General features: G+C 34.4%; 1 protein-coding gene across 1 annotated transcript in view; it reads left to right on the top strand.

Moving 5' to 3' along the window:
- Positions 1 to 10,887, top strand: part of LCA5 (lebercilin LCA5) — a 62,796-nt gene extending 51,909 nt beyond the window's left edge. Inside the window, exons 5-9 of the mRNA XM_055329878.1 lie at positions 1,984 to 2,121; positions 3,037 to 3,133; positions 3,838 to 3,980; positions 6,255 to 6,387; positions 8,101 to 10,887. Of these exons, the coding sequence (XP_055185853.1) occupies positions 1,984 to 2,121; positions 3,037 to 3,133; positions 3,838 to 3,980; positions 6,255 to 6,387; positions 8,101 to 8,963 (1,374 nt within the window). The 3' untranslated portion in view covers positions 8,964 to 10,887. The remainder of the gene's footprint in view (positions 1 to 1,983; positions 2,122 to 3,036; positions 3,134 to 3,837; positions 3,981 to 6,254; positions 6,388 to 8,100) is intronic.
- Positions 10,888 to 25,664: the final 14,777 nt, after the last annotated feature.

Below are 25,664 nucleotides of genomic sequence, written 5' to 3'. Positions count from 1 at the left end.
ACTCCACCAAAAACTATTAGAATAAATTCAGTGAAGTTGGAGGATACAAAATATGCAGAAGTCAGTTGTGTTTCTATATGCTAATAACAAAGTAGCAGAAAGTGAAATTAAAAAAACGATTCCATTTACAAATTAATATGGGAAAAGGGGGGCCACAAACCATAAAACAGATACTTAACTATAGAGAACAAATTGAGGGTTGCTAGAGGGGAGGTAGGTGGGGGGAGATGGGTTAAATAGGTGATCGGGCCTAAGGAGGGCAAAAACAGATCCATAAAGACAGGGATTAATCTGATGGTTGCCAGAAGGGAGAGTGGTAGTGAGATAGGCAAAATGAGTGAATTGTAGTAGGAGATACAGACTTCCAGTTATGCAATGAATAAGTCCTGGGAATAAAGAGTACAGCATAGGGAATATAGTGAATGGTATTGTAATAGCATTGTATGATGAGATGTTGTCGTGAGCACAACATAAGATATAGAATTGTGGAACCACTATGTGGTACACTGGAAACTAATGTAACATTGTGTGTCAACTATACTTCAATAAAGAATAATTTTTTTAAATGCTACCTTATAGGATACACTTTTCATATATACTCTCTCCCACCTCTCTGTAGTATTTGGACGTAGATCTTGGATATCTTATTGTTGTATTCATAAATATTTTACCTTGTATCTCTTTAAAATACGAAGACTTTAAAAACACAGTGCCATTAACCAATACCAAGAATAATGTCTAAAAAATTAACATTTTAATATTTCAAATATCTAGTTAGTACTCAAGTTCCCAGTTGTTCTTTGTGCTATTTAAAGATCTTAAGTCATTCTCAGGGACCAGAAGGGTCTACATACGTAATAAATAGTACTGAGAGAATCAGGGGCCTTCAGATAAAATACATATGAGAAAAACAATTATACAATTAAGAAAAAAAAAAAGCTGGTGGACTGGAAGGAAAAGGTGTGGTGGCAGAGTGGAGGGAGGTGTGTGTTTACCACTTGATGCTCTGCCCATTTCCCCTTAGGGGATCCTTGACTCAGGTTGTTTCCCAAAGGGTCACGATTGATCTCTTGTCAGAATCCTGGGCATACAGCAGGAAATGGTATTCCTTCAGTTTTCTTTGCCTCCTTCCCTTTCTTTTCCTTCCCCTCAGTCACTGTGGTCTCTCCTCAGAAAGGGTCCCTTCAACTGCCACATATGTGGCCGGGCACATCCCCACTTAACACCTTTACACTTCCACCTCCTGCCAGAAAAGTCATATGGGCCTGCCACCACTTCTGCCACTTTACCATCACCCCTGGTTCCACAGCCTTCTCTGATGTCTAGTCCACCCACTTTCAGGTGCAGAGATGGATGGTTCTCTCAGGTGTCCTGACATGCTGTGCAGAAGTGCTTTTGTTTAATTATGCATGTTTGCTTTATGGATCTGATTAGTTATAAATTGAAAGGTGGGGAAAAAAGGAATAACTCATGTCACCATGATGTTGATGTCACCTAAAAGAAAATGTTTTAACCTAAATTTTTTCACAAACTTTATGGAAAATGTTTGAAGAACGTAGAACTACTATTTTTATCTAGAAATGTTTTACAGGGTAATCTCTGCACCTTGGATAGTGCTATATAGTTTTATGCAACTGTCTTGGTATATATTTGCCTGAACTATGATTCCCAAAAGCCAGTGTTTCTCATCACATCCTTTGGCTGAGTTTGCAACCAACCTAAATGATTACTCATGTATGCTTCAGGCAAATGCTCAAGAATTCATTTACAAATCATTGTGAAAAGGGAAAAAAAAGGAAACATAGGCTAAAGTACCTTACTAAATTGTTGGTAGATCTGTTTTCCAGTTTATTTTATGTTCATGAACACTACGTGCAGCCTGCTTTGTAGGTCTTGTATGGTACTACTAAAAACATTATTTCACTGCTAAGTGCAGTGTTATTCTCAAGTACTATTTTTTTTATGTTCATATACTCATCATAGGAACTATCCAAAAACCTTGAGCTGAGTACTAACAGTTTCCAACGACAATTGCTTGCTGAAAGGAAAAGAGCATATGAGGCTCATGATGAAAATAAAGTCCTTCAAAAGGAGCTACAACAACTGTATCACAAATTAAAAGTAAGAATGTATTTATTTAATGAATAATATATATAAAATATATTGAACACTCAGCATTTTAAAACACTCACATTTGTAAGTTGGTACAATATAATTTACAAAATTCTATTCTCAGTACTTTTAAAGAAAAGTTTTGTTAATATAATCACTATGACAAATGCCAAAAGTGAAACAATAATCCTAATAGGATTGATATAACTGAAATAAGTTATGAAATCCTGGAAGGAATTGTTGGAACTAGAGTTTTTCTCTGTTAAGTGGTTGAGTAACCCAATATTTTTCCTCAGATAACCCCCAGGATTATTTTAAAAGTTATTTCAAATATTGTCCTTCATTTTCAGCTTTGAGAAGAAATACTCACATTACTTAGTTTTCTTAAAGGTATCCAGATATCATTGATAGGTGGAAACTGTGTGCTAAACTGAATGTGATTTTACATAGAATTTTCATTTTGTCAATCAAATTCTCAGAAAGAGCCGTAGCCTCAAAATGATAAAGAACACTGTTTTTTAAAAAAAAAAGTATAATTTTTAACTTGTAATTCAAAACCTATGTTTGAAAGATGCTAACAAAATGATTTTGGTCTCTTGCTAAACTTGGATCACATTTAAAGACACTAGTAGATCAGGTGAGAGTGGATAGAAAATGAATTTTGCCATATTTATTTTGATTGCCCGTACATATTGCACTTTTTAGGGTAAATCATTGTCCTAACGTAGATGTCCTAGAGACATTCCTTTCTGTTATTCTGTGGATAAGAAGGGAAACTGAACTAGATACAATATAATACATGCCAACTTGGTAAGGACATTATAGTATTATAGTATAATATATTCCAATTTGACAAGGTGAGAATTTTTGTTTTATTTCAAACTGATAACTCTACATCCTAAATTGTATTGGGTTTCTTTTCAGGAAAAGGAGAGAGAACTGGATATAAAAAACATATATTCTAATCGGCTGCCAAAATCTTCTCCAAAGAAAGAAAAAGAACTTAGATCAAGAAAAAATGGTATAGTAGCTATTATTATTGAAACACATATTGTGTCACTTATTAATAGTAAAATTAAATAATTCTAAAGTAGAAGGAAGGCAAAAGGAAAAGAACTTCATTGAAGTAAATTTAAATTTCCTTATAGTTAATTTTCAGAAATCCTGTCAACTTGTTCTGTTTTTCCTAAGGTTCAAATTTTTTCTTAAAATTTATTTTTGAAACTTTTATAAAAATAAGAATACTCCAAACGAGTTTGATTATAACGAATCTTCATTCATGCATCACTTAGCTTTAACAGTTACATATTTTACTAAACTTATTTCATCTATTTTTTTCCTACTTCTAGAGGTTTTTTTTTTTTTTTTTAAGAGCATTTTAAAGTAAATCCCAGCTGTCATTTCATTTCACTCATAAACACTTTGGTATTATTATGCATATCTTTACTTTTTTTTATTAAACAAAAGTATAAATTTTTCTTTTCTGAATTGCAGAAAGTTAAAAACAGACTTTGTAAAAGCTTAATAGGGTTTACCTGTCTAAATTGTTCTCAATTACTTAATTGCCAGTAAATCCTAGAAACAGAAATAGTAATAGTGAGTAGTCCTAGAGCTGAGCAAAACATGCATTATCTCATGTAAATGGTGAACATATAGTAGTTAAATTCCATATATCTTAGCACTGTTCAATATGATTAGAAAATTCTTCTGTAATTTTCATGGTAGCTGCATGCCAGAGTGATTTTACAGACCAGTGTACAAAAGGAGTACAAACCAGTGAAGACTTCGAGCTGGAAGAATTTCCTATAACACCACAAACAGTTATGTGTTATGAAAACAAATGGGAAAAACCTGAACGTCTTACGTTGGTGAGTTTAGCAACATGATTAGGTACTAAACTCTAGGTTTGAAGTTATTCCTAAAAAACACGGTATGAAACATTTTAAAAGTTAGCAGTGAAGCTACTGCTGTATCTGTGTAAATGTACAAGTAGCCTTTTAAAGAGAGTGATTTATTAAATTCCTTTGGATGGACTCTTAGTTGTCATTGGATCTTCCAGATGCTTCAAGAAGTTTAGTTGTACTTTCTGGGTTGGAGATAGAGGTTTTTCTTTTTCTTTTTCTTTTTTTTTCTTTCTTTTTTTTGAGAGAGAGAGAATGATCAGAGAGGGAGAAGGAGAGAAAGAACCTTAAGTAGGCTCCACGCTTAGTGCAGAGCCCAAAGCAGGGCTTGATCTCACAACCCTGAGATCATGACCTGAGCTGAAGTCAAGAATCAGACACTTAGCTGACTAAGCCACTCAGATCCCCAGAGAGAGAGGTTTCTTACCTTTTATGTACCCAGATAATCTCTAAAAATCCTCCTTGCTTTTACATTTAATAGTAACTTTTACTGGTTTTCAAATGATTTTTTTAATTTGTCCCCCCCCCTTTTTTTTGCCTCCTATTATATGAGAATTTTACAGATTAGCTGAATGTTGAACAAAGTAATTACAGCAGAATCTGACTGTAGAACATTCAAATTAGAGTGAAATTCAGGGGGGTCTGTCTTGGACCTTCATTTAAAAGGACTTATAAACTGAATACCAGTATGTTCTTTTCTCTAAGAGGGTTCTATATTTTGTATTTATAGTTTAAATTCCAAAGAGAACAGTTTACCAGGGATCCAGCATATTTCATATATTCCTGTTTTTGTGCCTTGTAAGTTTCCCAGAGACCCAGAGATCTTTTCTTGTGGTATAAAACAGAAAGAATGGTCTGACTTGGTTCCTGAGTAGCTATCTGCTAAGTGTCCTTCTTTCTATATTTTCACTATCATTGAAAGTAGATCATGTTGTCTTTTTAAAGAGGGTAAAGTGTGGAATAGCAAAATCATTCTTTAAAAGATCCTTTGTAGGATTCAGCATGAGGAGCAGCAATCTAATATAATGAAGAGAGTATAGCCTTGGAGTTAGCACTGCTTTTTAATTAGATTCTGGTTCTAACATTTTAGTTTGTGTGACTTCCTGGAGCCTCTATTTCCTACTCTATAAAACAGGAATGGGCTACCCTTCAGGTTGTGGTAATAACTAATCACAAAGTTTATAAAGCTCTTAAGACTGATCCTGCCATTTTAAAGGGTCTCAGCAAATGGGAACATTATTAAAGTCCAAACTAATTTGCTGTTGGAAAGAGACCCAGCATACAGTGGTTCAAGTAACATACAAGTCTTTTTTCTTTTATAATAGATTGAAGGTCAGTGGGTAGTTCATGATAGGTAAACAGCTTTGTTCCTTGGTAGTCATCCTCTGTCTTACTGTTCTTCCACCTTAAAGAGTATGGTTGGAACTGGCTCACCACCTTTATGAGAAGGAGGAACAAGGAAATGGAGGGCAAGAAGCTTTTATTTTTATGTGATCAGAAGTTGCATACATATTTTGACTCACATCCCTTCGGTCCTATTTAGCTCCAAGGGAGAGTAGCAAATGTAGTCTCCAGTTGAGCATCTGTATGCCCTGCTAAAACTCAAGGGATTCTGTAACTAAAAGGAAAACAAGGAAATTGATACTAGGGGACAATCCTCTGCTGTACTAATAATAGGTATTTACTTTTACTCAGAAAAATTACACATGAAAGGGACCATAAGAAACAAGTAATTTTAATCTTACATTTTTATTTGATTTAAATATTATGAAATTTACTAAAGACTTTAGAAATAGTAAGTATAAATTTGAAAGATGGAATGCAATTGTTACTTCCTGTATTATATAGTTCAGCAGCACCTCCTCACATGGCCTCTATAGTTGGTTAATAGCCTTTTCCGGTTAACAGAATTAATCAGATTTGGTTGTGATATGTGCAAAGGAAAGATACTTCTGAAACATGTCTATTCAGTATTTTATGTTGGTTATTGGCTTTAATTCCATGATATTGATTTGATATATCTTACACTTTTAAAAAAAATTTTTAACTAAAGCAAATAATCTTGTGTGCTTTTGAAGCATCTTTCAGGGGTTGTGACTTACTGCTTTATTAAATTAAAATGTGCTTTAATTTCTAACTTAGTTGGTGTCATACTTAATGGGAGATGACTCTATGATATTTAAATAGCATTTTCCCCTTTTGACATGTGGACTTGCATTTTTTTAAAAAAATATGTAATAGGACCTGGAATTTCAAGAGAGAGGTAAACATGAAGAAGCAGGGATTCTAAACTCAGCTGTGAAAAGAGAAGAAAAATTTGTCAAAGATCAAGGACTCCATGTTGTAAAACAGGAGGTTGAGAAGCTGGAGGATGGTAAGAAAGAGTTTAATCAAGTGATGAATCAGAATCCTTTAGTAAAGAAAGTGTTAGCATCCCTGAGTATTTTCCAGCTGAATAGTGAATTGGTTATACAGAATAAGAAAAGGTCGATATAATGGTAGTAGGTGGTCTATTAGGAATCACAAACATTTGAATAAAGTTACTAAGGAAAGAAAAAATATAACTCAAGTTGGTATTTGGGGTTAGGGAATAAGGACAAGTTACCTTTTGGAAAATTCAGATGAAGTAGAATTGAGATAAAAGAGAAAATTTTTGTGTGTATGTTAACTAAAGCTTGATGAAGAGGTAACTGAAAGACAGTGCACTTTATTGGCTTGCCCTTGAGATTCCAGTCTGTACACTAGCCCAGACATTAACATCAATGAATTGTGAAATCCTAAATATATTCCTGTAAGTTTTCTTTTGATTTAGTATGTAAAGTAAATCTTTACCATGTTCAACCGGTAGTGTGGAAGTTTAGTGAACCAACTTACATAGTTTCAGATACTGAAAATGAAGTTCAGGAATAAATTCATTTCCATCTGGATAAAATGTCTTATCGGTATGGGCGAAAGGAATCCCTGTCTGAGCATCTGCATATAGTTCATTAGTTTTATGGAAGCTGCTTACAGAGAAATCCTCTTCTTAAAGTTAATAGAACATAAAATTATGATTCAATTGTTGCTTAAATTAGTGATTGTATATTTGTGTGTGTTTAAAACAATGTAACATTTGAAGTAGAAAATAAATTACTATTGGGTAAGTCACAGATGCTTTCATCTAGAAAGCATAGAATAGAAATGTCTTATGGTCAGTTGTGTCTAGGTAACAGGAAAAGAAAGTAACAGAAGACTGGCCCCTTCTTTTCAACTTTATTTTTTTTTTCCTGGAATTTGTATGGAATGATCTCTAACATCAGTGAGAATATATGCCATTTACTAAGGTTACTAAGAGTAAGTTGTATATACCTCATGCCCATACCTTAAAATACATCCATGTGTATTTTTTCAAAATAAGGATTTTTCTTGCATCATTGCAGTATAGTTTTCAACTTCAGAAAATTTAACTTTGATACAACATATTTCTCAAATCTGCTATCCATATTACAGTTTTATTAGTTGACACAGTATTGTCCTTTATAGATATGATTATGAATTACATTTAGGTCTCCTATCTCTTTAGTCTTCTTTAAATATTTCATGAGATTAACACTTTTGAAGAATAAAGACCCACTTTAAAAAATAGAATATTCCTTATTTGAGGTTTATCTGAAGTGTTTTTTTTTTATCTGAAGTGTTCTGATACCCAACTTAAGGTATCTTCACTCAATACTATATAAGTGATGTTGTATTCTTCTCAGTGTATGCATCCAGAGGTTCAATTTAAGTTTGAACTAAACTCCATCCATCAATCACCTTCCATTCAGTGTAAAGCACTTATATTAAGTATAAAAAATAGAGAACCTTCTTCCTCACCTCTACACTGGAGATAAAATTTGTCCTATAAATGTGAATTTTAAATGCAATACACATTAAGTATATTTTCTGAATTCCAGAATATAAAGTGTAGCAGTGAAATTCGTGGTGTTCATTCTCACTGTACTAATAACTAAATTAGATACACCATTTTGTAAAAGATAAGAATTGAGTTTTCCTGCTTAAAAATATCTGCTGTAAAATCCCCTTTTTAAAATTTGATTTCATACAGAGTGGGAAAGAGAAGAACCTGCTAAAAGGCAAAAAGAGAAGATCTCTTTGCTGGAGAGAGAAGAAAAGCCCACATTGGAAACTGGAAGATACCAAATGGAAATGTACCAAATTCAGAATATTGATAAATTGGAAGAAGAGGAAGAAGAAAGGCTGAAGAGAGAAATGCTACTTGCTAAACTGAATGAAATCAACAGAGAACTCCAAGATTCGAGGAATACAAAATGCCCTCCTCTGCCATTGCTACCTGATTTGGAATCAAAACTGCCCTCCCTAGAGAGAACCCCCAAAACGTACATGTCCTCTGAATCCTCAGAGAGAATATATAATGGGCATCATCTGCAAGACATCAGCCTTTTCACTACAAAAGGAGATGTTCAGAATCTGGGAAATATTAGAAGCCCAGCCTCTCCAAATGAACTTGCATTTGGCAGTTATGTGCCTTCATTTGCAAAAACATCAGGGAAGTCAAATCCATTTAGCCAAAAGAGTGGCCTTTTAGATGTCCAAAGAAACAATATAGAGAAACTTAGTAAAGACAGCGTAGATTTAATTACAAGAAGAGAGAAAAAAGCTAATCTGATGGAACAGCTATTTGGTGCCAGTGGCAGCAGCACCATTTCCTCTAAAAGCAGTGACCCAAATTCTTTGGCTATCAGCAAAGGAGACTTTGACCCTCTAAATTTTCTTCCTGGGGATAAGAGCAGCAGGGATAGAGAACATGATGAAGATGATGACTTTTTCCTCAGTGAAGGAAGAAGTTTTAATCCAAGTAGACACCGGTTAAAACATGCAAACAGTAAACCAGCAGTAAAAGCAGTTGAAACTGTAGAAGATGAAATTGAAGAAGTAGCCTTGAGATGACTGACTACAGTATACATTTTTTCCAATTGTAAATATTAAAGTATTTTAATACAATATTTATTATAAACCTTTAGAATTTTTAATATTAAAAAGTCCTTATTAAGGAATGACTTTTAATAGATACAGTGTAAATGAAAAGAAGTAGATCATATCATACCACATAGCTAGTTTGCCAAGAATGAAGGAGACTCTTTTGAATGAAACCAAAAATAGAGATGTATTTTACTTGGTTTTGACTTTTTATTCACAAATAGTTTTTTAACCTCTTAATCACCTCTATAGGAAGTTTTACTCCAATGGAGTTCATATTTATTTTCTATTTTTATCCCTATTTATTTACTTAGTTTTTGGTCATGTCCTCACTGAGCTAAATATAGTCTTCCCCAGTTGTGGAGTGGAAATTAAAGGTGAGATGCTCTGGGTTGGGAAGCATAGTTCTCAGATGGTGGAGCATTGGTGCTACTTAGGATTCCTGTCCTCTGTGGATGGGACAGGGGTCCCTTTCTTACAGAGCAAAGCTTAGCTACTCTTAAGTGGAAGCAGTGACAACACAGGGATTTCCCACTTAAGAGGTGCACTAAATGGCTTACCTACAACTGTGCTAACATATTAGGTTGAATTCAGAAGACATTCGTCTGTTTGCATGGATAATTCTCTCATGACTCCCAGAGGCTTGGGTACAGTGTAATCAGTAATCCTTTACCTCCTTCTCCTATATTCTATAGCTCAGTGACTGGGTATGAGATTTCATACCCAAATACATGAAATTAAAGAAATTTCATCCTATTTAATACAGAAAGATTTCTCAACTCAATTATGTTTCCAGTGTAATCCTTAACTTGGAAATTATAATATATACTTTTAAGGTTGAAACTTACTGTCAAAACCAACGATACTGATAATGTAATACTGTTGGGTTGATAGGACTAATTTTAAAGCAACCTTTGGTTAAAAATGTTTTTTGAGATGGGTTCTGCCTTGTTGGATGTTTTCTATTGAAATGCATTGGTCTTTTGCTGTTTGTAGCTTACTTCAGCTGCAGAGGAGTTGATGACTTTGGATTATGCTGGGTATGATTGGTCTTTAAGAAGCAGTAATATACCACCCATGGAGAAAACGCTGTTAAAATGAAGAGTGGTGGAAACAGTGTGTCAGGAAAAGTATTAAAAAATGTAGATTGACACTTGCTCTAAAATGAGCTTTTTTCCCTAGAAAAATTTAGTATGTTTTCACTAATATGATTTTTGATGCCAAGCATATATACTGATGAGGGGACCAGAGTTACTGTTTTGAGTTCTTATGAATGCTTATTATTGAATATAATTTCATAACTATTTGGCAAGACTTACCTGGATAGGTCTCTAATGAAAAGATATGCTATCTTTCATCTTCTAAATTGTGTTACTGTCATTTATTGGGAACTGAATCTCCCAAAAGTGCTAAACTACATTAAAAAATTGTTTTAGCGAAGAGATTTTTATGTCTGATATAAATAAGCTTTTAGTATGTTGCAAATCATTCTAATATATGTAAACCGCAATATTGTAATGCAGTTCTTGATAAAATATTATGTAATGTTAATTTTGTTCATAGCTGCTAATTTTTCTGCCAAAAGTATTCTAATTTAAAAGCCGTTCAGTAAAATTTTATATTCAAGTCATTTTAATTAGTCTCTTGCTTTTTCTCTACATAATGTTTTTGTCTCTTTCACCAAATATAATAAGACAGAATTATTAAAATTAAACCTAAAATTAAGTTATAGACTTAGAAGCATTATGGTGTTAGGCATTAAAATTAGAGATTAAAATGTACAGAACAGGTTTTTCTTTATGAACAAACCTCAGAGTAAATCTTTTTTTTCTAATTGTCAAGTTAAATTTGTTATTTGTACTCAGAACTCAGTTTTAACTAATAAAATCTCAAAACACACTATGGCTCTTTGTTTGAATGATACCTCAGGTCATTTAGGAAATTCATGGTAGAAACAGGACCTGCATAGTTAATTTTTATTTCATTATTCTTTTTTTTTCCTGTCCAGTATTTTTAATTGAAGTAGATGCATTTGCCCTAAATCAGGTTAGACAGTATGCTAGTCTTATCAGATAATTATAGTTTTAATTAATCCTTTCACCCTTAATAGCTATCCTAATGGCATATATTGCTCATAATATAAAAAAGGTGGGGGTAAGGAGGATTAAATTGAATCATAAAATAAACTTACTTCATGGCTGACTCACTGTTTTTCTGATATTCCTCTCCATCTCCTATCAGACATACTCACCTTCTGGCAGCCCTGATTGGGTGTTAGTTGGATACAGCATGCAGATCTGCTTGATGAAAAGGGGAAGGGAAATGTGTGTTACCAGTAACAATGTGGGATTTTTAGGATTAAAAAGGGAACTATAAATTGTCAAGAAAAGATCTGCCTTTAAAGCTTTTTCCTTTCTGCACAACAAATGCCCCTTTCACATTAAAGTCACCTTTTATATCATTTGAAAGTGCTCTCTTTTTTAGTAAAGAGCATGCAGTCAGTCATTCATTAACTGGGTGCCCTGCAAGTAGTAGGTGCCAGGAGAGTAAGATAACCCTGCCCTTGCCCTCACCGTGAATGCAGAGCACAGTAAGCCAGGCTGCACACATTTCCATCTCTGCCCTCCTACCCACTCTCTGAATGTCCTTGGGTTTGCTCAGCTGTTACTGCTCTTGTTTAATACTTTTTAAAGTAGTTATGAAGGATGAGTGAAATACTTAGGTTAATGCTTGGCAGGATGCCTGGCACATTATAAGTGCTCAGTAAACATTAGCTGTTCTCATAGCTTATTGAGGTTCTTTTATGGTATAATTGAAAAATAGGTATGTACATATATAGACACTACACTTTGCACAAGATAAAAAAAAAACCTAAATTATCATGAAACATCTAAATATATTGTGCCTCTTAGATCTGCACTTAATACTGAATAAAGCAAGGAAAGTTCTAACTATGCAGTAAGCCTCACAGCAAAAATGAAATTCAGAAAACACAGGACTTTTATCGCATAATGTGATCATTTGTACCCCAGCTCTCCCACAATGTATATATCCTTAGATAAGCTACAAAACCTCTCTGCACCTTCTTTTCCTCCTCTATAGGATGGAACTAATGATAGTACCTACCTTCTGGTGATTGCATAGATTAAATGAGGTGATACATGAAAAATAGAACTGTAAAGGCTCAAATTGTTGCTGTTAATGTTTTGGAAATGCTATGGAGAAACAGGGAAGAGAAGTGATATTTGTTGAGTGCCAGGCCTGGCAGTTGGTGTTTTTATGTATGTGCTTTAGCTCATTTAATCTTCATAAAGTTTTTTCTAAAGTAGATACTGTTAACCCATTTTATAGTAGGAGCTAGTAGACCGTAATATGAAAGTGATGGATACAGGTAATAGACTACATCTAGTAGTCTCAATTTAAGAAGTCCAAAGAAATAAGATATTTTAGAAAAGAATTTTGCATTAGTACTCTTTAAGTGGTAATTGACAGAAACCCAAATCAAACCAGCTTAGACAGAAAATTATTTTTGGCTTGAATATAGAAAGCTCAAAAAAGTGTGGTTTGATCTGGAGGTTCAAATAATAGCGCTTACTCTGTCCACCTCTTGGCGTGGCTCTCTTCAGCTGGTACGCATATCAAAAAGATCTTTCCTATAGCTCTGGCAAAGGTCTGGTTGGCTAGTTTATGTTATATGTCTACGTATGGGGCTAGTGGCATTGTGGAGAAGGACAAAACTCTACTATCCCTCTTCATGGAATGATTATAACTTCTATGGAATGGGGGAGGCATTTTTCCATGATGAAGAAATTTTAGACATGAAAAATTTGTTTACAGTTACTGTGGATTTGGTTCTAGATCACCACAATAAGGTGAGTCAAATTAGTGTTATGGTTTCCCAGTGTATATAAAAGTTAGATTTACATTATTGTCTATTAAGTGTGCAGTGGCATTATACCTAAAAGCAGCATGCATAGCTTAATTTAAAAATATTACGCACCACCACCAAAATGCTCACCATAATCTGAGCTTCCAGCAAGTTGCAATTTATTTTCCCCCGCGGGTGGAGGTCTTGCCTCAATGTTAAGGACTGCTGACTGATCAGGGTGAGGGTTGCTGAAGGTGAGGGTGGCTGTAGCAATTTCTTAAAATAAGACAACGGTGAAGTTTGCCAAATCGATGGACTCTTCCTTTCATGAATGATTTCTCTGAAGCATGTGATGCTGTTTGACAGCATTTTACACACAGTGGAGCTTTTCAAAATTAGAGGCAATCCTTTCAAACCCAGCCATGGCTTTATCGAGTTTACAGGATCTTCTAAATCCTTTGTTGTCATTTCAACAATCTTCACAGCATCTTCAGGCTTAGATATTCATCCCAAGAAAACACTCTGCTTATCCATAAGCAGCAGCTCCTCATCCATTCAAGTTTGATCACAAGATTGCAGTAATGCAATCATATCTCAGGCTCCATTCCTAGTTCTCCTGCTATTTCCACCACATCTTCATTTACTTCCTCCACTGAGGTCTTCAGCCCCTCAACTTCTTCCAAATTCCTGTTCATGTTGATATTTTGAACTCTTCCCATGAATCACAAATGTTCTTAATAGCATCTAGAATGGTGAATCCTTACCCGAAGGTTTGCAACTTGCTTTGCCCAGATCCATCCGAGGAATCATTACCAGTTACAGCCTTACAAAATGTATTTCCTAAATAAGATTTGTTTGTCAAAATTACTCCTTAATCCATGGCTACAGAACAGATGCTGTGTTAGCAGGCATGAAAACAACATGAATATCACTGTACCTCATCAGAGTTCCTGGGTGACCTGATGTGCCGTTAATGAGCAGTAGCATAGTCTTGAATCACTATGTTGTACACCTGAAATTTATGTAATGTGTGTCAGCTATACTTTGATTAAAAAAATCACTGATTAAAGATCACCATACAAATAAAATGAAAAAGGTTAAAATATTAACAAGAATCATTAAAATGTGACACAAATGAAGTGAGCAAATGCTATTGGAAAAACGATACCAACTTGTTCAATGCAGGGTTGCAACAAACCTTCGAATTCTAAAAAATGAAAAAAAATTTTTTTAAATGTAGTATTTGTGAAGTGCAATAAAGTGAAGCACAATAAAATGAGGTATGCCTGTATTTTCCAATTAAAAATGTTTAAAGTAATGACTATTATGAAAAAACATTGAAAAGCTCTTAATGGAACAAGCATTAGTTACTCAAAACACCTTATTCCTAGGAACAAGCTATTTTTGTAATATTACAACCATAGAGTTGCACTATGAAATTCATTTTGTTATTGAAAGGTGAACTGTTCCATCATTATGTAAGATAAGTATGCAAGACATTTAAAAAACACTTTGGTGTTCACAGAAAAGTTCCAGATATATATTTTTTCATATTAAAATATCTGTATATAAAGAAACATATTCTATCTCAAGCTAGAATAAAAAATTAGAAATGGGTAGCCAGAATAAAGTAGAAAACTGGCTTTTCAGTCAGAGGTTAATTTGGAGTTTGCCACTTACTAATTACAACTTTGGTCAAATATTTAATTTTTCTTAAGGTTTCTCAGATGTGAAACAGGGCTGATCATATTTTAAAAAGCTAATGTGAGGAGTAAATGAAATGATGTTTTGAGAGAAGAGAATTGATAAAAATAGGCATGTCAGTAGCAGGAGAGTGTTACCTATTCAGCATTTTCTTTTGTTTCTGCATCACCCCAAACTTTTTTTTAAACAACAGAATCAAGGTGGTATTTTAAAAACTATTTTACCCTATAACCCAGCATCTTGAAGTCATCTTGTCTTTATGGACCTTTGCAGAAGTTGTCTTCCACAGAAGACACTTTGCTGCTTCTATGAAGAGGCAACCCGTGGGAGAACCAGTTTTACACACATAGTTTTACTTCTCCAGCTGTTTCCATGGGTAACAGAAATCAGGAGCCCATACTCTGCTCCAAAGGCGGAGTATTAGAATTCAGGAAGAAGTCTCTCTGCTAGTATAGCTGGGGGATGCCATGAATAGCATAGCCAAAGGCAGCTGCCTTTCTTCTCTTTAACTGACCTGAATATCAAATTTCAAAATTTTTGTCCCAGTTAATATGTGTTTTGGTGAGGCCTACTTTTTCACACTATCTGTAACAGGACATCACAGACTTCAGTTTTTTCACCCTGATAAAAAGAACCTGAGAGTTACCATAAATAGGCAATCATAGATACTGAAAACTTCTGGTTACACCTAGAAACAAGTTTTATTGCAATGTTTTTTTTTCTTCTACAAGAACTACCCTCCAAATCTTAAATTTAGCTTCAATGTTTGTTTCTAATATTAGTGAAATCTGTAAAATTTACTCTCCTAAGCACTTAGAGAAGAGCTCCTTCAAGTAATCACAAATCTCTATGTTCTGTATCCAAAATATTTTTCAGTAGAGAAATAGAATTAGTAGAACCAAAGAACATATGCTAGGAAAATCTGTTAATATTATCACCTCAAACATTATCACTGAAGTCCAGAATCAATGGGGCCCATAACTCTGAAGTCTAGTTTTAAACAATTTTGCTTTATACTTTAGGCAGTCATTCTCAAAGTGTGTCTTCTCCCCACCCCCAAGCCTCATCAGTGTCCCCTGAGAACTTGTTAGAAATGCCAATTCTCTGGATCCACCCCAGACCTCCTAAATCAGAAACTGGAGGTAAGGCAGTCTGTATTTGTACAAGTCTTCCAGAGATCCTAATGGAACTCAAGTTTGAGAAACAGTGCTCTATGCTAACACTAGTCGGTAGTGGTTGGGGGCATTCCTCTTTAGATTGGCTACCTGAATGGTTTTGCAAATTGAAATTTAGCATAGCTTGGGATCACAGGGTGCATGTACAGTATATGAACTCACCTTTGCCCCCTCACACTCTATGTTCTGGGTTAGAAACAAACCACTGTCTCTTTTTATGGCCATAACAGTTATGGTCTGTAACTGTCAGTTTTCTGTTGTAAATATATCAGAAGAGTTAAACTAGTCAGGAAAAAGGAATGCTATTGGAACACCCAACACCAAAAAGATTGGGTAGTTCCTATGTCATTCCTCTATCATAGTCTATAAAACCCAAGTTTCCAGAAATACCTTCAAATTGTTGTCCTACAGCACTCCTTGAAGAAGTAATCAATGTGGTTTAAATTTGACATTCTTTGTAGAACATGCATTGTGGCATAGCAACAAATTTATTAAATTTAAATGTTTAGCTTTTTCAAAGTGTGTGTGTGTTGTATGTTTGTGTACTTAATGGTCCAGGCAAGCATATTCTGTGTTTGAGGTTTAAGAAATATTAAAAATATCTAAATGAAATTACCCTACAAACAGGGAATATGTTAAATAAAAGAAAAATAGAACTAAGTATTCAAATTTCTCATGTGTCCACGTTTTGCATCTGTGAAGACAGATATATATATATATAAACAAGAATTTAGATATACATCCCAGAGATAGTGTTTACTCACAGATGAAGTAGGTCATGTTTTCATGATTTTGTATATTATATGCTATATAAAGTCTCCATCTGTCTTTCTCTAGCTTCCTTGATTTGTCTATTATGAAAAAAACCCCACTTCAACAAGGATAGACCTGTTGCTGTATAATCTGTTATAAATAGATAAAGATATAAACAGATAAAGATGGTGCCAAGTATTGGACCAGGTAAAATAGTGGTGGTAGTGATGATAAGGTAGGGGGAGTGGTAGTTGAAGGAAGTGGTGGTAATGAAATTAGCTATATTCCCAAATGTGTTCTCCGGAGAAACATATTTTTCTAGGGCTCAGGTCCCCTGAAATGCATTGCCATTAGAAAGTGAACATTTGGATGGCCACTTAAAATGTACTGGGGTTGCAACTTTTAAACATATTCTTAAAGCTGTGATTTTCCCAATGTAATTTTGGTCCTGGACTAGCAATCTCAGAGTAATCAATATATTGGCTCTGACACTTCTACAGCAATGATAATTTTACCAATTTCATTTCTACTATATTGATAAACATGTTCCAAGTAAAAAGTTCTCCTTTAATTATGAAATTCCTCCCTTATGCTCCTTCACCAGTTCTCATTTTCAGCTGTGACTTAATTTCTGTTTCTGTTTTTAAGTATTTTTTTAACTACAAAGTTTGATAGAGCCAGCAGCATAATTAAATCAGTGTATATTGTCAGTTGGGTCTTTCCTGAGCTACTGAAAGGTTGCTAGGATACTCTCTTAAAGATACAATTCTCTTGATTAATTGCAAAACCTGGATTGCCCAAGTAACATTTTTATTAATTCATAAGAATACAGGTCAGGATTGCATTTAAATTTATAGCAAGATGAGTGCTATATATCTCTGGATGCTTTTAGCTTTACAAGTGTTTAGGTACACTTATAAAGAATGTGTTTTGAATAACAATTTAGTGGATGAGAATTAATCACATTTATTTAAGGGAGAGTATTCCTTTGTGTTGCACAATATATATGGGTTTGGAGCTGAAAGAATTCTGAATTTTAGATTGCCACGAGGAAATACATCTCCATGGTGTCTATAGTACTGCAGAAATCCTATTGTAGTTATTATGATTATTGGTGTGTTCAATTCCAAAATTTCATATAAATTATGATCATTGTTTCTTGCTGATTTAATAAAATAAAATCAAGAAACTTATAAAGAAAAACAACTTCATCTACACTAGTTTGATGTGATATAGCCAGTTGTCTCAAAGGTTAGGATGAGCAAATGGCTTTAAATGGTTGGCATTTTTCCAACAATTGTTTTGTAGCTAGTAAGTGAAAATAACTGTGACTGAACCTACTCAACTGTCAGTCATCCAGTTCATGTATCCATTCATTTAAAAAGAGTTTATGGAGCTTCTATTCTATATGATGCCCTTTACTAGAAGTCAAAAGTGGATTTTTAGATGACATGAGATTTTTTATTTTGGACGAGCAACTTCTATACTAATATGGAAGCTAGATTACACCATTCAAGAACTGCAGATAAGAAATAAGAGAGAATGTGTAAATAACCAGAAAACAATTAACAAAATGGCAATAAGTACATACCTATTAATAATTACTTTAAATGTAAATGGTCTAAATGCTCCACTCTACAGATAGAATGGAGGAATGGATAAAAAAGACCTAATGATGGTGCTTATAAGAGATTCACTTTAGCCCTAAAGAATGTGTCTTTGTACAGAAAAAAAAGTGAAAGTATGGAAAAAGATATTCCATACAAATGGAAGCAAAAACAAATGCCAGGATAGCAATACTTAGACAAAAATAGAATTTAAAACAAAGACAATAATAAGACACAAAGAAGGGCATTACATAGTGATAAAGGAATAAATCCAACAGGATGATATACAATGGTAAATGTCCATGTACCCAATACCAAAGTACCTAAATACATAAAGCATGTTTTTAACAGACACAAAGGGAGAAAGTGACAGCAATACAATAATAGGAGAGGACTTTAACACCCCACTTACATCAATGGATAGATAATCCAAGTAGAAAATAAGTAAACAGTGTTTTGAAAGACACATTAGACCAGATGGACATAAAAGAGATAGAACATTCCATCAAAACAGCAGAATACGCATTCTTTTCAAGTTCACATGGAATATTCTCCAGGATAGATTACATGTTAGGCCACAAAACAAGACTTAATAACTTTAAGAAGATTGAAAGCATATCATGCATCTTTTCCAACCACAATGATATGAAACTAGAAATCAATTACAGGAAAAAAACAAAAAAAAAAAACACAAACAAATGGAGGCTACACAACATGCTGCTAAACAGCCAACGAATCAATGAAGAAATGAAAGAGGATATTAAAAAATACATAGAGACAAATGAAAATGAAAACAATGTTCTAAAATCTTTGGGATGCAGTAAAAGCAGTCCCAAGACAGAGGTTTATAGCAGTAAAGGCCTGCCTCAAGAGACAAGAAAAATCTCAGAGAAACATTTAACCCTTATACCTAAAGGATTATAAAAAGAACAAAGCCCAAAGTTAATGGGGGGGGGGATGTTAATGAAGATCAGAGTAGAAATAAATGAAATGAGACTAAAAAAAATACAGAAAAAATCAAGGAAAGCAAGAGCTGGTTCTTTGAAAAGATAAAATTGATAAACCTTTAGCCAGGCTCATCAAGAAATATAAGAGAGGACCCAAATAAATAAAATCAGAAATTAAAGAGGAGAAGTAACAACTGAAATCACAGAAATACAAAGGATTATGAGACTACTACAAAAAATTATATAGCAGCAAGTTGGACAACCTAAAAGAAATGGATAAATCCTTAAAAAGCTACAATCTTCGAAAACTGAATCAGGAAAAATGGAAAATCTGAACAGACCAATTACAAATGACAAAACTGAATCAGTAATAAAAAAACTCCCAAGAAACAAAAACCCCAGACCAGATGGATTCACAGGTGAATTATACCAAATATCCTCTTCAAACTAATCCAAAAAATAAAAGAAAGCTTCCAAATATATCAGTGAATCCTCAGTAATTCTCAATGAAGTATTAGCAAACTTAATTTAATAATACGTTAAAAGGATCATTCATTAGAAACATGGAATTTATTCCAGGGATGAAAAGATGGTTCAATATCCACAAATTAATTAATGTAATAAAGTACATCAATAAAACAAAGGATAAAAATCATATGATCATCTCAATAGATGTGGAAAAAGCATTTGACAAAATTCAACATCTGTTCATGATAAAAACTGTCAACAAAGTGGGTCTAGAGGGAACATACCTCAAGATTATGAGACTATATGACAAACCTACAGCTATCATACTCAATGGGGAACAACTAAGAACCTTTCCTCTAAGATCAGGAATAAAATGAAGATGTTCACTCACCACCATTATTCAACATAGCACTGGAAGTCCTTGCCACAGCAATCAGACAACAGAAAGAAGATATAAAAGTCATCCATGTTGCTAAGGAAGAAGTTAAACTGTTACTATTTGCAGATGACATGTTACCATACATAGAAAACTCTAAAGACTCCACCAAAAAACTATTAGAGGTTATAAATGAATTTAGTAAAGTTGCAGGCTACAAAATTAATACCCAGAAATCATTAGTGAAAGATTTGTACTCTGAAAACTATAAAACATTACTGAAAGATAATCCATCCTCATGTATTGAAAGAACTAATATTGTTAAAATGTCCATACTACCTAAAGTAATCTAATGATTCAATGCAATCCCATCAAAATATCAATATTATTTTTTATAAAACTAGACTAATACTAAAATTTGTAGTATTAGTATTAGGAACCACAAAAGACTCCAAGCAGCCAAAGAAATCTTGAGAAAGAAGAACAAAGCTGAAGTTATCACAATTCTAGATTTCAAGATATATTATAAAGCTGTAGTCATTAAAATAGTATGGTACTGGCACAGAAATAGACACATAGATCAACAGAACAGAATAGAAAGCCCAGAAATAAACTCACTTATATGATTGATTAATCTATGACAAAGGGAGCAAAAATATACAATGAGGAAAAGATAGTCTGTTTAATAAATGGTGCTAAGAAAATTGAAGTTACATACAAAAGAATGAAACTGGACCACTTTTTTTTTTTACACCATACACAAAAGGATTGGAGACCTGAAACCATCAAACTCCTAAAAGAGAACATCAACATTAATTTCTTTGATGTTGGCCATAGCAATATTTTTTTTTCAGATATATCTCCTCAGGCAAAGGGAGCAAAAATAAAAAACTATTGGAACTTCACCAGAATGAAAAGTTTTGCACAATGAAGAAAACTATCAACAAAACTAAAAGGCAACCTACTGAATGGGAGAAGATATTCACAAATGATATATTTGATAAGTAGTTAATACCCAAGATATACAAATAATTTACACACCTGAACAAAAGAAAACAATCTGATTATTTTTTTTTCCAAAGAAGGCATAAAGACAGCCAGCAGGCACATGAGAAGATGCTCATCATTAATTATTGGAGAAATGCAAATCAAAACCACAATGAGATATCATCTTACACCTGTTAGAATGGTAAAATAAAAAAGATAAGTAACGAGTGTTGGCAAAAATGTTGGGAAAAAGGACCCCTTGTGCACTGTGGCAGGAATGTAAATTGGTGCAGTCACTGTGAAAAACAATATGGAGTTTTCTCAAAAATTTTAAAATAGAAATACTGTATGATCCAGTAATTCCACCACTGGGTAAACAAAAACATCAATTAGATAAGATAGATGCACCTCTATGTTCACTGCAGCATCATTTACAATAGTCAAGATATGGAAAAAAACCAAGTTTCACATTGTACATAAATAATGGACTATTAACTATAAAAAAAGAATGAAATCTTGCCATTTGCGACAACATGAATGGACCTAGACTATTTCATGCTAAGTGAAATGTCAGAGAAAGATAAATACTACAGGATTTCATTTATATGTGAAACCTAAAAAGCAAGTAAACAAAATGAAAAGCAGAAAAAGACTCAAAAAACAGACAACAAACTAGTGGTTGCCAGAGGGAAGAGGGGTGGGGGAATCTGTAAAATGTGTGAGGGGCAATGGGAACACAGGCTTCCAGCTATGGAATTGAATAAATCACGGGGATGGAAGGTACAGCATGGGGAATAGAATCAATGGTATTTTAAAGTGTTGTGGGGTGACAGATGGTGAGCATAGCAAAACCTATAAACTTGTTGAATCATCATGTATACCTGAAACTAACATAACTGTATCAACTATACTTCAATTAGAAAAAAAAGAATGAAAAAAAAGTGATGTTACCAAATGGTAAGGTAGCTTCCTCCTGACTTTGCTCCTTCTCATAAGAACAAGTAACTACTCATGGACAAGACACCATGGAGACAATCCAATAACACAGGACTGAGGCTGAAGCACTCATCCCTGCCCCCAACAGAAACCAAGGCAGACTGCATTAGAAAGGTAAGAGGAACAGCTGTTCTTTGTCCAGGCTGCCACAGCACCATGCCTACAGTTCCTCCAGTGGGAGGAGAGAGCCCAGTAAGTACATCCAGGACCCTTGGCATTTTGGATCACTTTGTGTGAGCTCCTATGCTGGTTTTGCTTCATGGAGACTGCAGGGTCATCTGCTGGGCTTAATCACTGAGAATCTAATTATGATGAAGAAGTGGTGAGGGGTTTCCTTTTTTTTTTTTTTTTTTTGAGGGGCTTCTAATAACTAGCACTCAGATCATGAAAGAGTTCCTACCAGCACAGCCCAACTGGTAATCCCAACTAGCAGTTCTGCTTATCTGCATACTAAGTCAGAGTAGGGGCAGTCTGACCAGACAACTCAGTGGGTTGCAAGTCTGCCTAATTTGGGTCCCCAAACAGGATTTTTGCCCTGTAGATTGGTCTTCTACACGCAGCAGATGTACTGAGTCATAGCCCTACCTGCTGTGGATTATGGCTCCCAGCTTTCCCTACTAGAAAGTCTGTTCAGGAAAATTTAGGAGTTTCTGGAGTGGGCCTTCCTAGTCCTCTAAGGTAAGGGGTATTATATAACTTCTCTTGCCGTACCTGGACAGGGAAATAATTTGTAACTCCATCTATTGGCTATAGGTGGATACAGCCTTCAGCCCCCTGACCAGGGAAACTTATCAAACCACACACTAGTAAGTTGTGTAGCCCATCCAACAGCCCTGCTTATAGTAACATTTGAATAGAAACAACAGCCTGTTACTTCCCTGCCTGCAGAATAAAACCAATGTCTTCACCAGACCAGGGTATTTGATGCACACTCTTGCTCTATTTGGGGCCCCAAACAAGGAGTTGTGCAGGCCCTGGGTCCTGACCTGCTGCCCTGCCTATTGCTGGGTATAATACTCAGGCCTAACTGTCTAGTAATCCTGATCAGAGAGTCTAGACAATAACCGAGCCCATCCTACAACATCACTTGGGCAGGAAATCAAGCCAGGAGTCCTATCCAGCTGTTCTCAGCCAGTGGCATGTCCCACCACCCCTGACCTCAGAGAGCAAACTGCTGCTTTGCCCCAATTAGATCCTGATAGCAGGTCCCACCTGCCCAAGGACATTACCAGGAGACATGTCCAGAAACCCAAACCAAACTGACTGTGGAAGAACTGTCTCTACCAATGTGAACCTATGAAGTCTGGAAGAGGCGACCACTTATCTAAATCCACAGATACCAACATAGGAATCAAGGATCATGAAACATCAGGTAAATGTAACACCACAAAAGGAAACTCATAACTTTTAATAACTGAACCTAATGAAGTAGAGATCTATGGACTGTGACAAAGAATTGAGAATAATCCTCTTTAAAAAGTTTAGTGAACTACAAGAGCACACAGAAAACGAAACATAAATTAGGAAAACAATGCATATATAAAGTGAGAAGTTCAACAAAAAAATAAAAAACATTAAAAAAACACAATTCCCAGAGCTGTAAAATACAATAACTGAACTGAATAATTCAATACAGAGCTTCAAAGGCAGATTTGACCCTGCAGAAGAAAGAATCAGGGACCTGGAAGATAAGACTTTTGAAATTACCCAGTCAGAGGAGAAAAAAAAAAAAAAAAAAGAATGAAAAAAAATGAAGAATGCCTGTGGGAATTATAGGACACAATAAAAAGAAAATCCACATTACAGAAGGAAAAGAGAAAGGGACAGAAAATATATTTGAGGCAATAATGGCTGTAAACTCAAAGAATTAAAAACAGAGCTATCATATGATTCAGTAATTCCACTTCTAGGAATGTATTAGGAGGAAACAACACTAACCTGAAATGATATCTGCATCTCCATGTTTATAGCAGCATTATTTGCGATAACCAAGATATAGAAACAGACAAGTGTTAACATTGACAGATAAAGAAATTGTGGTGTATATGCACAATGGAATGTTATTCTGCCATAAAATGAGGAAATCTTGCCATTTATAAAAATGGACCTAAAGTTCATTATGTCAAGTCAAATAAGTCAGACAAAGAAAGACAAATCCTGTATGATCTTATTTATGTCTGGAATCTATAAAAACAAAAACAAAAACAAAAACTTCAGAAGAAGTGATCAGATCTGTGGTTACCAGAGACAGGTGTTGGGGTGGGTAGAGGAATTGGAAAAAGTTGGTGAAAAGGCAAAAACTTCCACTTACAAGATAAATAAGAACTTGGGTGTAATATACATAATGACTATAGTTAACACTGCTGAATGATATGTAGGAAAATTAAGAGAATAAATCCTAAGAGTTCTTATTATGGGAAAACATTATTATTATTATTATTATTTTTATTATTATTATTATTTCTTCTTTCTTCTTCTTCTTCTTTTCTTCTTTTCTTCTTCTTCTTTTCTTATTTTCTTCTTCTTCCTTCTTCTTCTTCTTTTCTTCTTCTTCTTCTTCTTCTTCTTCTTCTTCTTCTTCTTCTTCTTCCTCCTCCTCCTCCTCCTCCTCCTTCTCCTCCTCCTCCTCCTTCTTCTTCATGTATCTTTATGAGATAATGGATGCTCACTAAACTTATTGCAGTAATTAATTTATAGTAAGTGTAAGTTAAACTGTTATGCTATACATCTTAGATTTTATAATGACATAGGTCAATTATATCTCAATGAAACAGGAAAAATGAAATGAGAGGGTCAATGAAAATATGCTATACATAAAATTGTAGTTATTCAGGAGAGGGAATTGGTAAGTGCTTGGTTATCAATTAGATATGGGAGAACGGGGAACAAGAAGAGGCTGAGGAAGTACCAGTGATACAGACTCTTTAATGAAGAGAGCAGATCTGGGAGGTGATTGATGATATGAGTAGAGTAGCTCTTCATAAGCCTATTGAGTTTGTTGTGGGATGTCCATAGGATATACCAAGCCAAAAATAGAAAGATCTACATCAGGGATAATGACTTAGGACTCAGTCACATTTGTATGGAATTTGTAGCCATGGATCTGCACAGGGTTACTCAGTGTGTAGAAAAAAGGTGTAAATGGAAATAAATCGATAATAGCAGAGATGATCATGTCAGTTTTCCTAAAGATCATGTCTTACTAGTAATTCTGAGTTTCATAAATACCTGAAATATACAATTGATGGAAGTTGCTGGGCCTTTCTGACTTTTTTCTTCTCTTCAAATCCCTCAAGGTAAGCAATGTATCTTTAAAAAAAATTGGAGAGGCTATTAATTTTTAAACATTTTTAAGAAGAAATAAGCTCTTTGAGGAAATAGACAATACAGATAAGCAAAAGAACATAAAATTGACCTCTAGGTCTATCACTCATTTGAAAAACCAATGTGTGTGTGTGTGTGTGTGTGTGTGTGTGTATTTGGGGACTTTGTATCTTATTCTAATAATCTGTCTTTTCCCACATCAGTATCACAGATCCTACTGCTACATCCTTTTTAAAAAAATTAAACATTTTGTCCAGGTAGTACATTACATGGTTCAAATAACAAATGATATAAAAAGATATATAATAAATTATTATTCCTTTCCTTGTCCCTAACCAGTTACACATGCACTCATGAAAACCCTTCCAGAATTTATGCCATTGTAAGCAATATGAATTCTTATTCTTCCTCTTTTGTAAATGAAAGGTATACACTATCGTGTACCTTGATTTATTTTACATTCAAT

This window comes from Nyctereutes procyonoides, unplaced genomic scaffold (assembly GCF_905146905.1).
Source record: "Nyctereutes procyonoides isolate TBG_1078 unplaced genomic scaffold, NYPRO_anot_genome, whole genome shotgun sequence".
Lineage (NCBI taxonomy): Eukaryota > Metazoa > Chordata > Mammalia > Carnivora > Canidae > Nyctereutes > Nyctereutes procyonoides.
Note: the sequence above shows the minus strand (reverse complement) of the source record. Positions and strands in the feature narration are given on the sequence as shown.